The sequence below is a fragment of the Manacus vitellinus genome, unplaced genomic scaffold (assembly GCF_001715985.3).
Source record: "Manacus vitellinus isolate BGI_N305 unplaced genomic scaffold, ASM171598v3 scaffold_8_pilon, whole genome shotgun sequence".
NCBI classification, from domain to species: domain Eukaryota; kingdom Metazoa; phylum Chordata; class Aves; order Passeriformes; family Pipridae; genus Manacus; species Manacus vitellinus.
Genome location: NW_021940864.1, coordinates 17,403,370 through 17,418,869, shown reverse-complemented (window position 1 = coordinate 17,418,869; position 15,500 = coordinate 17,403,370). Strand labels below are relative to the sequence as shown.

General features: G+C 36.7%; 1 protein-coding gene across 1 annotated transcript in view; it reads right to left on the bottom strand.

Moving 5' to 3' along the window:
* Nucleotides 1-15,500, bottom strand: part of KIF6 (kinesin family member 6) — a 154,761-nt gene that overhangs the window by 3,427 nt on the left and 135,834 nt on the right. Inside the window, exons 17-21 of the mRNA XM_029965038.1 lie at nucleotides 13,389-13,473; nucleotides 12,247-12,382; nucleotides 10,659-10,747; nucleotides 3,054-3,143; nucleotides 1,020-1,126 (exon numbers count right to left, since the gene is read on the bottom strand). Of these exons, the coding sequence (XP_029820898.1) occupies nucleotides 1,020-1,126; nucleotides 3,054-3,143; nucleotides 10,659-10,747; nucleotides 12,247-12,382; nucleotides 13,389-13,473 (507 nt within the window). The remainder of the gene's footprint in view (nucleotides 1-1,019; nucleotides 1,127-3,053; nucleotides 3,144-10,658; nucleotides 10,748-12,246; nucleotides 12,383-13,388; nucleotides 13,474-15,500) is intronic.

Genomic DNA, 15,500 nt, shown 5'->3' with positions numbered 1-15,500 from the left:
GAAACCTGACAACAGCTTTTCTAAATAAAGACAAAAGGGATCCCAAAGCCTAAGTGTGATAAGTGTTTGCTTTGGATGAGTGTAGGGAGACTTTTTTCAGCCACTGTATGTTTACCTGACAGTTTTCTGATAAGCAGTGTGATACCAAAGCCCCACTTTGTGACAGTGCTAACACCATCTGCCAGGTGCTGATAGCTTGTTGAATAATGCTGTCATCAGTACTAAAGTGCTGATGGAAAGTTATTGCTTCAGTACCACTACAGCTTTCATCTTCTGTCTAATTGGTTGCTGCCACTAAAAACTATTACTCAGAAAAAAAAAAAGAAAACCACAGGTCATTTTTCTTTATCATGATGAATTAGTTTTAGGCTGCCTTGCAGTGCCGCCATTGTTTATTTATTGCTTTCTGCTTCCTGCCAATTTTACTGATCTACACTCTGGAGTGAACTTTATTACATACCTGTGATTGCTCTCAGTACCTGGTTTGATACAGTTTCATTAGACTTTGATATAGTGAAATATCTATTAAGGAGATATTCTGATGGACACAGTGGGCCAGTCTGCCTCCTGAGGTAGGGTACAGTGAAGTCATTTGAGTAATCTTTATTTGGAGACAGTTGTTACAACTAAATTTGTATCAGATGAAAAACAGGCCAGATAGTTTAAAGAAAAATTTGGAAGTATTTTAATCACCAAGAAACCTCATTCAAATGCATTTACTTAAGGGTAAAATAATATACTTTGCAGGCTGCACAGCCATGCATGCCCCAGAGAGTTCACTCATGGTGACTGAGTAAAACAGAGAGCATTCACAGTTTTGCACTGCAGCTCTGAGCTACTAAAATAAATACATGTGAAGAACCTCAAGTGTTTAGAATGGCTGAGAACATATTGTAATGTAACTGAAGCCAGAATCAGTTCTCACTTGCATCGGTATAATGTGGACTAAAGCTATTTTGCCTTTAAAATGCTGTACCAGAGATTTTGGTTTGGCTTCCTATTTTTTTGGCAGGATTTACCTTTCCTTTGCAGGATCCTCTGTCTTGCTTTCATGAAAGCTAGGATGTCAGCATCAGCCTGGCTGTCTCCAGTCAGAGGAATAGATGTACTTGAACTTTGTGGGGTCCTGAAATAAGAAGTATACTCGTGGACTCAAGTGAGTAAGGTTAATTTTTCTATCTCCTCTTTTTTCACCATGAAGGACTTTGTTCTTCCATACATTCTTGGAGAAGGCACATTTTAGAGGAGAACTGAGTCACGACTTCTTACTGATTAGCCAATATTAGTCAATATTAACCAATTAGTTAAGGTTAGTATGTGGTAAAACTACATGCTTATCAGCTATAAAGCCTCTCACAAAGGGTTAAAAATATTTTACTGCTGAGTCAAAGACTCAGCAAGTGGAAAAGCCTAATGTAGCGAGTTTACGAAGGAAATGATGGATGTGACTATGCTGTGTGCTTTGTTTGCTTCAGGCTGCTATAAATTTGAACTGATCAATAGTATTTTTGCCTACTATGAAGGAATTAAATTTTCATCCATACACAGAAGTAAACAATCACATGACATTCATGACATTTCCTGACAGATGCAACTTCTTTCTGCTGCTGAGTCTCCAGTCCCAGCTGAACACTTGTATATATGCACTCAAATCATTGACTCTCCGGTGGTATAAGATGATGTAATACAATTAAGCTGTTCTAATAAGCTAAGAAAGCTAAAAATTTGGGCCTGTGTCTTTAACCTTGGTTGAAGATTAAGCACTAATACAGTGCTTAATTTTCAAACAAATACATTGACAGAAATACAGTGATAAAAATTTCAAATACAGAAGGACAAGTGGAACTGAAGGGAGAAACCTACATTTGTAATTATAGTTATTTCCTCTGTTCCTTACTGACTATTGCAGTAGGAGGAAATTGTGACTGACATAAACAGCAGTCTCATATCCTTATCTTTGTTCAACTAATGAAGTTCTCACTTGCTGAATCAGTGAACCAAAATGGAAAAATAAAGTAGAAATTACCCCCCCTATTTTTATGAAATTTACAAGGTGATTGCAGAACACCAGTAAAGAACTGTTCTCTTATTAATTTTAATTTGATTAGCATCAGTATAAAAAGTAAAGAAAACCACAATATATTTGAGAAGGTAGCGTCTAAACTCCATTTTAGCTTCTCTTTTTCTTCTGCTTTTCCTGAAACGAAATGCAATTTAAAACATTTAAACAGGTTTTGGGGGATGAAATTTTCCAATTTTTTCCTATTCTGGATTGTTTTGGAAAATGAAAGAAAAAAACCCTTTTGTTTTGTTCTTACTAATGCAGTATGAAAAATAGTAACTTAACTGTATTTTCCTAAAGGCCTTAATACCCAGAACTGTTGAGCACAATAAGAGTATAACTTCAGTAAGTATAGTGACTCAGCAGAGTGTTTCAGTGCGAGAAAAGAATATGGAAATGAACACACCTGAAAAAAAATAGAGGCTCAAAAAACCAATAGTTTGTTATCCTGCTAAGTTAATTTTCATGAAACAGTACCTCTTTTGAGAAAACATGACATGTAACCTTTTCCAAGCCTGACACACCTGAGCTACTGTTGTCATTTTATTTTAATAGAATAATTTGTAGGAGGACAAAATTTTAAGGACAAAATTACAAGTATGAAAAGAATCTCTGCCTAGTTCCTGCATTCTGCAATTCTGCAATATGTAAATACTCTGATCTCTCTTCTTTTCAAATATTTTATTTACTCTGAAAGAGTCCCTTTCTCTGGGGAGAGATACTCATGAGGATTCATTAGCTTATAGGGAAAAAAGCCTCAGGCCAAACAAGAAACCACATCTTTAATGCTGATAATGCAGCTGATTGGTGTAAAGCTGCATTATCACGTGACAGCCTTGTTGTTGTTTTGGAAGTTGGAGGAAAATCTGCAAGTTCTATTACATTTTTATTTTTCAAGGAGATTGTTGTTAAATAGTCTGATGGAGAATTATCTAGGCATTGTACTTAGTACTTTCCTTTCTCGTCTGAATAGCCCAGGTACACTTCTTACCTTGTTTTTAAAGTCGGATTACTAACAGTGATGGAATTGTTTTTCCCAGCTGGATCTTCATTAGGGCTGACTCTTGTGATCTCTGAAAAACTGGAATGAGAAATGAAGAAATGAAGGAAAATGAAGGAAATTAAAGAAATGAAAAAAGAATTTAATCCTTGTGTAGCAAATATGAATACATACACTAAGTAATTACAAAGAAGATGCATTTCAAGTTTTTTTACATCTACATAAAGCACTTGTTTACCGGAAGAAGATTTTCAGTTTGATCCATATGATGATTAGATCTGTGTAGCTATGTGGCTATGAAAGAATGACAAATAAGCTCATAAAGATTATACTTTTAGTATTTGCCTTCTAAGCTGGGCTTGTAAAGCACTTTGATGTATCTGAGGTAGAGTTAGGAATGGTATATTTAGTTCCCAAACTGACTATTAGCCAAGTGAGGCCTTAGCTCATTTTCCATTCTTTCTTTAGTCAGGCAAAATTATTACGAAAATCAGTGGGAGACTGGATAAAGACTCAGCGAGGACTTTGGGATGTGACTTGTTGATGATAGCCAAATATATTGCAAACAGCTGCTGTGCATTCCTGCCCCTGCAGATACCATTACCAAGGAAGCTCACTGCTAGGGAGGCAGTTTTCTGCCACTGGATATCTAGGGACTCTCTTCTTTCCCCAGGGGTTGCATATGCTGTCGGATCCAGTCCCAATCTTAGAGTGGAAACACTGAATTACCCGGTTTAAGGATTTTTCCAGTAGATGGCAGGATTGGCAAGTTCTTGCTTTTCTAACTCTGCAGTAGTTAGTTCGTTTTTGGCTGATGAATTGATATTTCTGGCAGAGAACTTGAAAAAGGAAAGAAATTTATTACTAAAATTTTACTGCATTACACTGTGCCAGGTTCAGTTTTGCAGAAGATATTGTGCCCAGGAGTATAAGTCATTTTCAGATGAACAGTTTTAGTTTTGCTGTATGTTCCTCTTTAACTCCTCAAGTCCCATGCCATTCACACCTGCCTAATTCAACTAAAGCATTATAGTATTTGAAGTTAATAATTTTCTGTACTTTATTACACCTACATATTACAAGAGCTAGAAAGGATGTGTGATGTTATTACCTACTATGTGGTTTAACAATATCTGGGAACTTCACATCATCATTCTGCCTTAGGATTTCCTGAACGTTTTTTCCACTGATTTGGCAGTTCTTAAAAAAGAAGTGATTTAGGCTTTTAAATTCAGTTTTCTAAAAGCACTCTGTGTTAGTACCTTGAGATACCTAGGCATCCAAGTCATATAATTGTGGTTTAATAAATCACTATACATCAACTAAACCATAGCAACCATCTACGACTCTATTCTTAGCCTACAACAAATGTAAGGTAATGTGACTTAATGTGATTCTTTTTCATTGCTTTCTTTTAATTGGAATAAGCTTATTTGCTTTTTATTTATCATGCATAGAATGTATAATTTTACAAATACTGTGAGTCAGCTGAAGTATTTTATTTTTAAAGTGCAGTCGTTTCTAGTTGTAGCAATTTTTTCCATTGAATTTAAATGAAACTTATTATTCAAAATTGTTAAATCCACCTTTTAAAGGGGATTTAGATTCAGAACAATTAAAAAATCCTAGACGCTACAGGTGTGGCAAAGTTTTATCTCTAGGGATCTCACTTTCAAATGGATTCCTGGACCCAGGGACAATATGCCAAAATTTGCCTTACGGTGCTTTGCAAGAATTGGGTACCCAAGAAAGGTGATATTAAAAAAAAACATTTACACTGAAAGAGATGATGCCAGAATCAGGGAATTAACATTAACATGCTTAGAGATGGACCTTAACCTTCTATCCTCTGCCTCTGGGGTTGCAGCCAGACATTTTTGATGTGGGATGCAAACTCTTAAGAAAATGTATAAGGCATCTTATAACTGTTTTTTAAAATTACTCAAAGTGCTGCTTCCACATGAGGTTAATAATTAGTGTAGTAATCTAACAGATGAGTTCCTAAGCTTGGCACAACTCAAATCCATGTTTTATGTATCCCAGAGATTTGTTTAATCCCTAGGCTAGAAGGATGGCCTGTATGGGGATAATTTGCATCCTTCGTACTGAAGCGCTGATAATGGCATTGCAAGATATGTTGAATTATAAGGTGACAAAAGAGTGTAATTTTGCTGTGCAGTGGTTTGTATGCTCAGATGCAACTTGCTCCTAGACTGTTCTTAGATGTCAGGACTCTCCTCCTTCATCTGAGTGTTAGATGCTGTTCCAGTGATGAGAAATTTTCTAGTAATGCTCAAAATTTATTGGAAAGTCATTATGACAGCATGGGGTGGGGGTAATGATATGACTCTCTGTGTGCTATGCCTGAAGGACTGGACATCTCAGGATGCTCAACAAAGCCAAACAAAACCATAGCTGACCCACTTTAGTGTGATGATTGTCTTCAAGCAAGAGGTTGGTCTAGAGATCTCTAGAGGTGCCATTGAACCAAAATTTCTGTAATTTGCAAATAGGCACTCCTAGATCACATTTTGGATTTGGATGGACATACAAGATATATAAGGCCTGTCTCTTTGTCTGTCTCCTAAGCTCTAACATCATTCGGGTTGTTTTGACAATGTATAATTCCCATTTTCATTCTGAATCTATCTGATTTTTCCTTGAGTTGAATTTAAGAAGTCTCAAAACACTGCTTCCTGGCAACTTTAGTAAAATTCCTGCTTTTTTTCTGGAGATTAAAGATAGTCTGTCAGATTTGTTTGTTTTTGTTTCTCAAGTTTGTTTTTTTAACCTCATACCTGAAGTTCCACCCAGTGGATAACTTGCTTTTTTGGGGGAGAGAGGGGGTATCCTCTATTGGGGGTATATTTCTCAGTCAGGCATGGAGCAGCAGCTAGAGATATGTACATAGTGTTGCAGCAGTGCTTCCCTTGCTGCAGGAACCCAAGGACCAGAAATAACTGACCCATGGACTGATCAGCTCCATCAAGCACACAGGGTAGAGAAACTGGAGAGATGATAAATCTCATAGTATGAATGCTGAATCTATCAGCTGAAAAATAGTGGAAAATCAGGTAGATTAAAATAGAAAGTGAAAAATTCGAAGGTGTGCAACCTCTGTAATGTTAAAAAACCCTCAGTTGCAGTTCTCCGGTCATCTGAGCCTTGGACATGAGGGGAACAGATGTTCTGTGTAAAGACAGGAAAGATTCAAGCTGCTTAAAAGCTGAGCATTTTAGTAGTTGGTTACAAAATCAAATTTGGCCTAGCTTGCAAATTCACAGACACATTGTTCAAGTTGTCACCACAGAATGTGAAAACCTTTGAAATGTCATTAATTGATGATGTTATTCCCAGATTATATTTTATCATCATGTAACATTGAGGAAAATTGGCAGGAATAAAAAATAATTAGAGAATGCTGCAAAACATGTAAACATTGCCCTTGTTTCACACAGCATTAATACAGGAAGGAAATTTTGCAATCGAGGACAATAATTGTTAGAAAATCTGATGCTCAAAGTCATCAGAGAACATGAAGAGTTATCTGAAAATATCTCCAGGGGAATCTAAAGTGCTAGGAAGATTTTGAAGAAGAAATAGGACAGCCAAGGAGTCTGAGATTTAACATACTTGGGTCTGGCTGGAATAGGACAAATGAGATTCAGTAAAAGGGGATGAGTAAGGTTAAGAAAGATCTGACTGAGACTGGAATGCATTCCTTCTGAGAGAAGGAAAAAAACCAAAACTTTTTATAAGATTTGAATAACTATTTGCTTGATTTGAGGGGAATACAAGAACAGTTTAACACTACTGAAATCAAATGTTCAGTAAGAAAAGTAACTTGAATAGACAAGAACCTGACAAATTCCTTAATGAAAGGCATTGTGGGAGAAGACTATATGAGGAAAAACAAAATGCTGTGCTTGAATGCTGAAGTGAAGCACACCTGGAGTGCTGAGCCCAACATGCATTTTGAGTCTTTTTGCAGACTTGACAGGAACCCATGAAGAGACATAAACATATATACAGTATGAGTTGCAGTTATCACTACAAGCTTTCAAACCTTACTGACTGAGGTTGAAATACTCACAGTTCAACTCTTTTATTAACACGCACTCATATCAACACTTAACAATTCAGTAATTTTTTTTCAATTGTAAAAAGAGAGATGTTTGGCCATGAATCAAATGCCTTTTATATGTGCGTATCCTTCTTAAGCCTCAAAAGGATTACCAGCTTCCCTTGTCTGTTATTTTAGTTATAAATTAATTTAGTATAAAATATGATCTGAGCTCTCCCAAGGTTTAATTTTCTCTGATAACAAGACTAAGGTGTGTCAAAAAATAACAATCCACACAAATTGTGTGCTACACGGTGATCAAAAGATTTTGCTCAAACACATATAAAAATCTCAAAAAAGGTTATAGACTATACCTGTATCCTTTGTAGGCTGAGATAGATAATTTGTTATTTCTAATCCTGAGGACTATATTCATATTCAGGAGTTTGTCTGAAAGGTTTTACTGCACACTTACTCGGTCAACAGCAGTCTTAGATTTCTGACATGAAGCCCACTAAGTTTTAGATCTTACATCTATTGAACACGCTTGTTAACTGAATTCCATCTTGTAAATAGGTTTTATTTACACCACATTACTTCAAATACAATTTATGTCAGCTTTTTCTTTTGTGACTGGTTATTCTGCTGGATGAAGATAACAATATAATTTCAAAGAGAGATTGTTCATTTCTAGGTGAGTTAGGAACGTAGAGCCATTTGTGTCTCAGGACTACTCAACTAAGAGGAGCAACTGTAGCTGGGCTCATTCTACACCATCACAGGAACTGGTATGTTAAGTTCCTGTGTCAGCTGGGGTCAAGGAAATCCTTGGGAAATAAATTTTCTCTATTTTATTCTCTTAAAGCCTGTTAAATTGAAAACTTTTACTCTAGAATGTTATTACATCAGGTAGGGGAAAAAGTAAATTTTCATGCACAGTGAGATGTTAAGCCTCCAGGTCCTGTCTCACAAAAAGCAGAAATAATGTTTCTATTTCCATATACATCACACTGGAAATGTTTGAACAGCCTAACATAAAATAAGATCAACTTTCTAAAACTGTAGGAAGGAAAGAGTAGTTGACTTCTAAAGATTATTGCAAGAATATTGATAGAGATGGGAAATTAAAACTATATTCATTCTGACTCCATCTACGATTTAAGTTCCAGAAGATGAATATTCTGTGACTGTGATATGTATGCAAGGATCATACAGTCAGTCTCAGCCAACATGCCCATTACTTAGACACAGAGAAACTGTTCACTGTAAAGAACATCTGCTTTTTTTGCAAGAAATTATGTGGGGCAGTAAGCTTGGCAGCTGAAAGCAACAAGACACCATTCTATTCAAAATGCCAGACAGACTTCGTTGAGACCTCTCCTCCAGTAATAAACATTAACAGTAAAGGCCTTTGATAGAAAAGCTTAAATAAAAATTATACAGAAATTATACAGAAAAATTATAAAATTTTGCTTCTGAGCTAGGGTAGGGGATGGAAGATGCACCGCTGCTGGAGACCAGTTTCCCATTGCACTGGAAAGTGCCTGGGCATTACCATATGTTCTTTTTAATTCTAATTCAGACTGCAAAAGCTATCACTGTCCCGAGCAATGCATCAAGACACCGACTGAAAATTGTTGTTTCCTAGGTTGGGGGGGCAGAGAGGTTGTGCAAGAGGTGCTTAGTTCAACGCAGTACAAAGTTAAAGAGAGTGACAGTCATGGATTGCTTGAGCTAATTTGGCTGACTTTCACAGAATCATAGAATCAACTGGGCTGGAAAAGACCAAGATCATCAAGTCCAACCCCTGATCCAACACTGCTATGGTTATTAGACCATGGCACTAAGTGCCACATCCAGTCTCATCTTAAAAACCTCCAGGGACGGTGAACACGCCACCTCCCTGGGCAGCCCATTCTAATGTCTGATTATTCTCTCTGTAAACAATTTCTTCCTAATATCTAACCTAATCCTTCCCTGGCACAGCTTAAGACCGTGCCCTCTTGTCTTACTGCTGGTTGCCTGGGAGAAGAGACCAACCCCCACCTGGCTACAACCTGCTGTCAGAGAGTTGTAGAGAGTGATGAGGTCTCCCCCAAGCCTCCTCTTCTCCAGGCTAAACAATCCCAGCTCCCTCAGCCTCTCCCCATGGGACTTGTGCTCGAGTCCCTTCATCAGCTTCATTGCTCTTTTCTGGACCTGCTCCAGCACCTCAATATCCTTCCTGAACTGAGGGGCACAAAACTGGACACAGTACTCAAGGTTTGGCCTCACCAGTGCTGAGTACAGGGGAAGAATCACTTCCCTGGTCCTGCTGGCCACACTGTTCCTGATACTTTGTGCTGACAGACCAAAAATGCTCTCACATTTTGTTCCATCAGCTTTTCTGTGGGACAAATAACCTTCAGCCTAACACCAGAAATGAACAGATCAAATTAGGCCTAAAACCTGACAGCCATTTGCCAAGTAAATAGTGTTTAAGTCTTGAGAGAACACAGAATAAGAACTGAAGCAGAGTAGAGGAGACTAGAGTTGGTTTTCATCATTTTAAGACATCTGAAAATGTCTTCTTAGAGAACTTTAAAGGACTATGTCTGTAATTTTCTGTACTGATATCTGTAGCATTTGCTACAGATACAGGGAAGTTTAAAATACAACTTAGCATATATTTTACAGTTTTAAGAAAATTTAATATTCATTATTTAATGGTACGGAGAATATATTGTGTTTGCTGTAAAAGAGAAAATGTAGGTCGAATCACAGAGTACTCTGGGTTGGAAGGGACCCAGAAGGATCACTGAGTCCAATTCTTAAAGTCAATCATCAGAGAAATGGTAACTGTATAAGGAGAAACAGGGAGAGAGAAGGAGAAAAAGAGGGCAAGAGAAAGGTGGGGAGGGAGAGAGGAAATTTATTATCCATGAATATGGAAACTGCACAGTCAGGTATGTGGTTTCTTCCACTCTACTTTTCTTGATGGCTATGGAAGATTTATTACTGCAAATTTAAATTAGACATTTTGAAATCAGAAGTGACTGATGATGAAACTAACAAGATAATTACATTTTTCTACCGTAGAGGATGCACCAGCATTCTATAATATCAAATGTAATATCATTGTGTAATAATATGCTGCATAAATGTAACACTGTGACATTTTTCAACAGCTAATCTATCTAGGCTATATATTAAATAATTTTTTAATCATCTTTGATTTGTAGCCCCCTGAATACATTCCAAAGGAGATATAGTCTCCTCATACAGCAGAGTTGATTGATAACAAGCTTGCATTTCTTATCTGTCATGGGGTCCCTAGTGACAGGTTTCCAGGGTCCCAAGACCAACAAGTCAAAAGAACTGATGTACAGTAAGTTACCTTCAATATGACTGCAAAATGACTGAATGATAAAAATTCATTTTCTACACAGTCATTTCTGTTGTAACTGTAAATACAATGTTTTAGTGTGATATTTGCAAAAGCATTCTGGTGAACTGCACTTCTATAAAAAGGAAGAGAAAAATAACCAGTTTACCTGTTAGTTGATAGATGCTGCAAGGATTTGATAAACTGGGGATAAACAGTCACAGTATTTGGTGATGTAACCGTCTCTGGCTTTTCCTGCTGGTTTTAGATCAAAAAAACAAAATTAGGTAGGAGAGGAATTTTTTAGAGTTCTTAATACTGCCCTATAGGTTTCAGCAATAACAAGGTAGGCAATGACTCATTCAGAAAACACCGAGTTTGAATCATACAGTATTTTCTCCACTTGCACAAACACTTCTGAATAAAGAGAAAAGTATTTAGAATTGGTTCAAGTATTTTTAAGCTCAAGTTACAGTTTTTTAATATGTAACAGCATGTGTTTACTGGTTTCAGTTTCATAGGCAGCTCAGATGTATAGATAGGTCAAGATCCAAGAAATCAATCCCAATTACTTTTTCCAGTTTTCTAGTCTTCTGCTGATGAATCATGAGAGGCTGCATCTTGGAGCTCTCTTGTTAAGGGATACCGAAAAATGCGCTCCAGTGGATTCAAGAATATTACTTGCAGTGCTTTGAAAAGCCTAAATATTTAGACAGGAGGGTGACTAAACATTATCCTCTTTGCCACTAGTACGGTTAGGGATTTTAATGTGAAAAGTATTTTGCGATAATAACTTGAATTTAAGCTAGTTAGGTGGCACTGTATGGATAACTGAGTTTCTGATGTTCAGTTCTGTATTAACTTTAGGCTGTTTTCTTAAAAATACAGTTTAATTTATACTCGCAAGAATTAAGCAAAAAATGGGCTAAACATTTGTTTGTTTATAACAACTTTTCCTCAAGGGGTAAATCTTCTTTCCAGGTAATAATAAATGATATGGGATGGACTGTACTCTTTTCATGAGGCTGACATATGTTTCATGGCAGTGCTTCATTGGGAGATGCCATGTCACTACTTGTAAGTCATTAAAAAAGTGTCAGAAGAGGAGCATAAGAAAGCTGTGTTATTGTTTCAGTTGAGTGTAGTCTTCAGACTGTGTTATGAATTTCTGATACACTGTTTAAAATGACACCTCTTTAGTTCATTTTTACACAAGTCATTGAATTAGAGCACCCTGTTTCTGCTGGGCTCTTAAACACTGGTGGGCCTCAGCTAGAGAGCGAGGGAACACAGTCTGTGCTGAGAGCTGCTAACCCTCTGGAAGCTTAGGGAAGCTGAAAGGTTACTGGAGTCTTTGAAACAAAGGAAAAAAAGCAACTACATTTGCTGGAATAAATCTGATGAAATCACAGTTTTGCTAGCAGTAAAAAAGATTATTTTTCCCAATCTTCTCTATTTGTTAAATGTTTCTTCAGAATTGTTGGCATTTTGGGCCCATTCTTCCCTATCAATTTTTTTGGGAGGACATAAAAACAGGAAAATAGAGAAGAAAGAAATGATTTTTCTTTATTTGTGTTAGCTTCACATTGTCCGATTTATTACTGGACATTACCTTTGTCCAATTTACATAAGCATAAGCACAGGTGAACCAGACCCTGAATCATACTCCTTTCTATTTAGTCAATTAACTACTTTAAGAAATGATTGAAGATGTTATATTTACATGAAAATGGAAGAAATATAAAGTGATTTCATACCTGTAAATTTTTTGCCTCTTCAGACCACCAGACTTCAAAGTCTTTTTGCATCTTCATCTTTACTTTTTCCATAAGAAGCTGTAGGTGCTCAATCTCTACCTTCAGCCCTTTGAAGCGATTGAACATTGTTTTATAACTAATGTGAGAAGAAGAAAGTATATTACAGATCTTTCAACATATATCTGAAGAAAGGTTTATCCTACCTAGAACAGTTACAGATTTAAACTATAAAATAATAAATAATAATCAGAGATGCAGGGGACACAGAGAGATGGTAGAAGGAAGCATGTCGTGTTTTATAAAAGCTTCATGTTTTATTAAAGCTTTTATAAGTGCAAGAAACTTATCCCCCAAACCCTTTTATTTCATAAAAAAATTAGTGAAATTCAAATGGGATCAATATTGATTAACAATTAAAATATAGGTTCAATCAACTATGTAAAATATTTCTTTTGAATACTCAGCATGTTACAATTAATAAAGAACCCCACCAGGGCTTGGATTCAGATAGGAGCTGAGATGGATTCCCCTTTCAGATGGAAGCTTCATTAACCAGGCCCCTTGGCTAACAAATCCTCGGAGATTTACCAGGAGTATGAAAGAGCCAGAAGTTTCCTCAGAGATTGCGCATAAAACAAATGCTAGTAAAACACTTAGAACTGATATCTTTGCATCTATTTTCTTTTATACTCCTGGCTACAGCAACATTAGAACAAGGACTGGTTAACAAATGTGTATCCTTCATGTTATTTACACTTGGTCAATCCTGTATAACCTGAAGATTTTCCTTAGGTCAAGAAAGGCAAGACTTTTCTGAATCAACCACAAAGGTTCATAATACATTTGGATTCAAAGAACAAGTTTTGAACACTAAGCCTCGGGGAGGATATTAAGCTGGTTTTATTTATTTTTAGCTTTTAGCCCAAGCATAAATTTTCCCCAGTCATCTACTGTGGCATCTTACAGATAAACCAACAGCATATACACAAATTTAAAAACTATTAGTGAACCACAAAGCTGACATTTTTTAAATGTCAGAGAAAACCCTGAGGGTAACTGTGTGTGCAGAATTGTAATTGGAATATGCTATCAGTATAATTTATCTTCTGAAGGATAGCAGAAGTCTGAGGCAGAAGTAATACCTTTTTTTTTCTTCTTCAATTTGCATTCTAAGTTTCTCTTCTACTGGATCAAACATATTTAACTCTTCAGAAGGACTTGAAACAGCTATAGGAGAAATGTTCAGATGTAAGCAACGACCATATGATGTCCAAAGAAGCAACTTCTGATTAGAATAAAAACTACTTTTTAAGAGGTAGTTAGCAAAATGGGGGTCATTAACCATTTCTCTCTTCTGGAAATGCTTCTTCAAATTCCTTATTTAGGCCTTACTTAGTAGAGGAGACACTTGACAACTAGAGATTTGAATTAAGTTGCTTTTAATTTTTTTTTCCAGGAGAGATGGGAATACTGATTTAAGCATGAATAAAAGCAAGTTGTCAGTTTAAACGTTCATCTTTGGCATAATATCCTATCAAATGCATTCAACCTGGCAGTTTTGGCTACAAAGAAAAGACTAGAAGTTGTTTCAAAAAGAAGAGACAGCAGTAGCTGTGTTGGTGTTTGGAAATAAAGTAACAGAAAGACAAGTAAAAGACAAATCTTGAAAGAAAAATTAACACTTTGGTAAGCAATAAATTCAGACAATTGGTATAAATAAGGAAAACATCCTGAAACTATGTGAGAAAATTTTCAAGGTAAAGGAGAACTGAGGAAATACCTTGAGTAGCCTAAGTTAATCTAAGAAACCTGTTTAGGATTTTCCTATCCTGTAACAGAGCTAGTGAGCATGCAATACACAATATGCTTATTATGAGAGAGGACAAAACAGTCCTTCCATCATGGTTTATATGTTCATCAGTGAAAGGAAATGTAACGTTACCTCCTAGTATTACAACAGTTTCTGTTTCTAGGATGAATGAGAATAGTTTTAGGTTCCCAAGAAAACATGTTTAACCTTTTTAACTCAAGAAAAATGAAAGAAACAAAAGATTTGCTGTACAATACATGCAAGTTTCCACCCTGACTATTATTTCTGCCGAGAAAATAAATTCTATGTCAGCCTGTCACAAGGCCTGAGGAATGCACCCTCTCTTTAAGGAGAGGAATTCTGTCTGGAACAAGAGGGCAGTAATGACCCCTCTCTGCCTCTAAGCACGTCAGCTGAAAACATTAATCTTCTGTTGTAGCACCCTATAGCTTAATACAGATTAAGTTGAAAGGCATTTTATTTCATTAGAATACTTAAGTCAAGCATGTTAATACAGACAGTCAAGGTGGACAAAGGCCATGCAGAATTCTCATTTTGTACATTGAAAGGCTTTGCTGCATGTGATTACAAAAGAAGAATAGGGTGAAGACATTTGTGGCGGAGAGGGTACTCTGAAAAGATAAAAATATAAACTGCTTGGAATGTTAAAGTGAATGCACAAGGTAAAAACATCACGGCAGAGGAGATGCTACAACAGTGGCACTGTATAACAAGCTATACCTGAACACAACAGATAATAAGAAGGCCATCATAATCATGTCAGAACCTCTGCAGAAAGCAGTAAACCTTTCCATGATTACGGCATATGAGGATTTTCTGATTTGTCAGATTTCATCCCCAAGAGAAGGCATAATGTGGGAAAGCACAGAGCTACACAGGGAACTTGTGAGGAGACATTCACTGCAGAGCTCCTGAGGCTTCACACTTGTTCTGACCTTCACAAATACACAGAATCCAGGCTTGAGAGAAATATGCTCTTGTGGAACAAACTGAAATGATTTAGGGAGTTACTTCCTCCTAATTGAGCCATGCTCACAGACCATGTAAGAATCCTTAGTATGTTTCCATGAATATTCCAGCCAGACCTAGCGTGACCCAACTTCAGCAGTGGTTAAAGGGGACTCTTCTGAGAACACTGAAGTGCATTTGTCCTATTTTCACAATTTGTAACAGTGTCTGAGTTCAGGAGGTAGCAGTTCCAGCCCCTTATAAGCAAGGGAAATAATACAGAGTGGAAGACTGTATCATCTTAACATGTTAATACTGTTTCTGAAGTGAGGACTTCCCTACATGAAAACATCACCAAATTCTTCTAGTCATTACAGAGTGATGCAAAGCCATAATATAGCTTTCCTTCCTTGACTTATTAGGACATCTAGTACTTGGACAAATGTTTATACGTTAGCTCTGAAAGGTCAGCAAA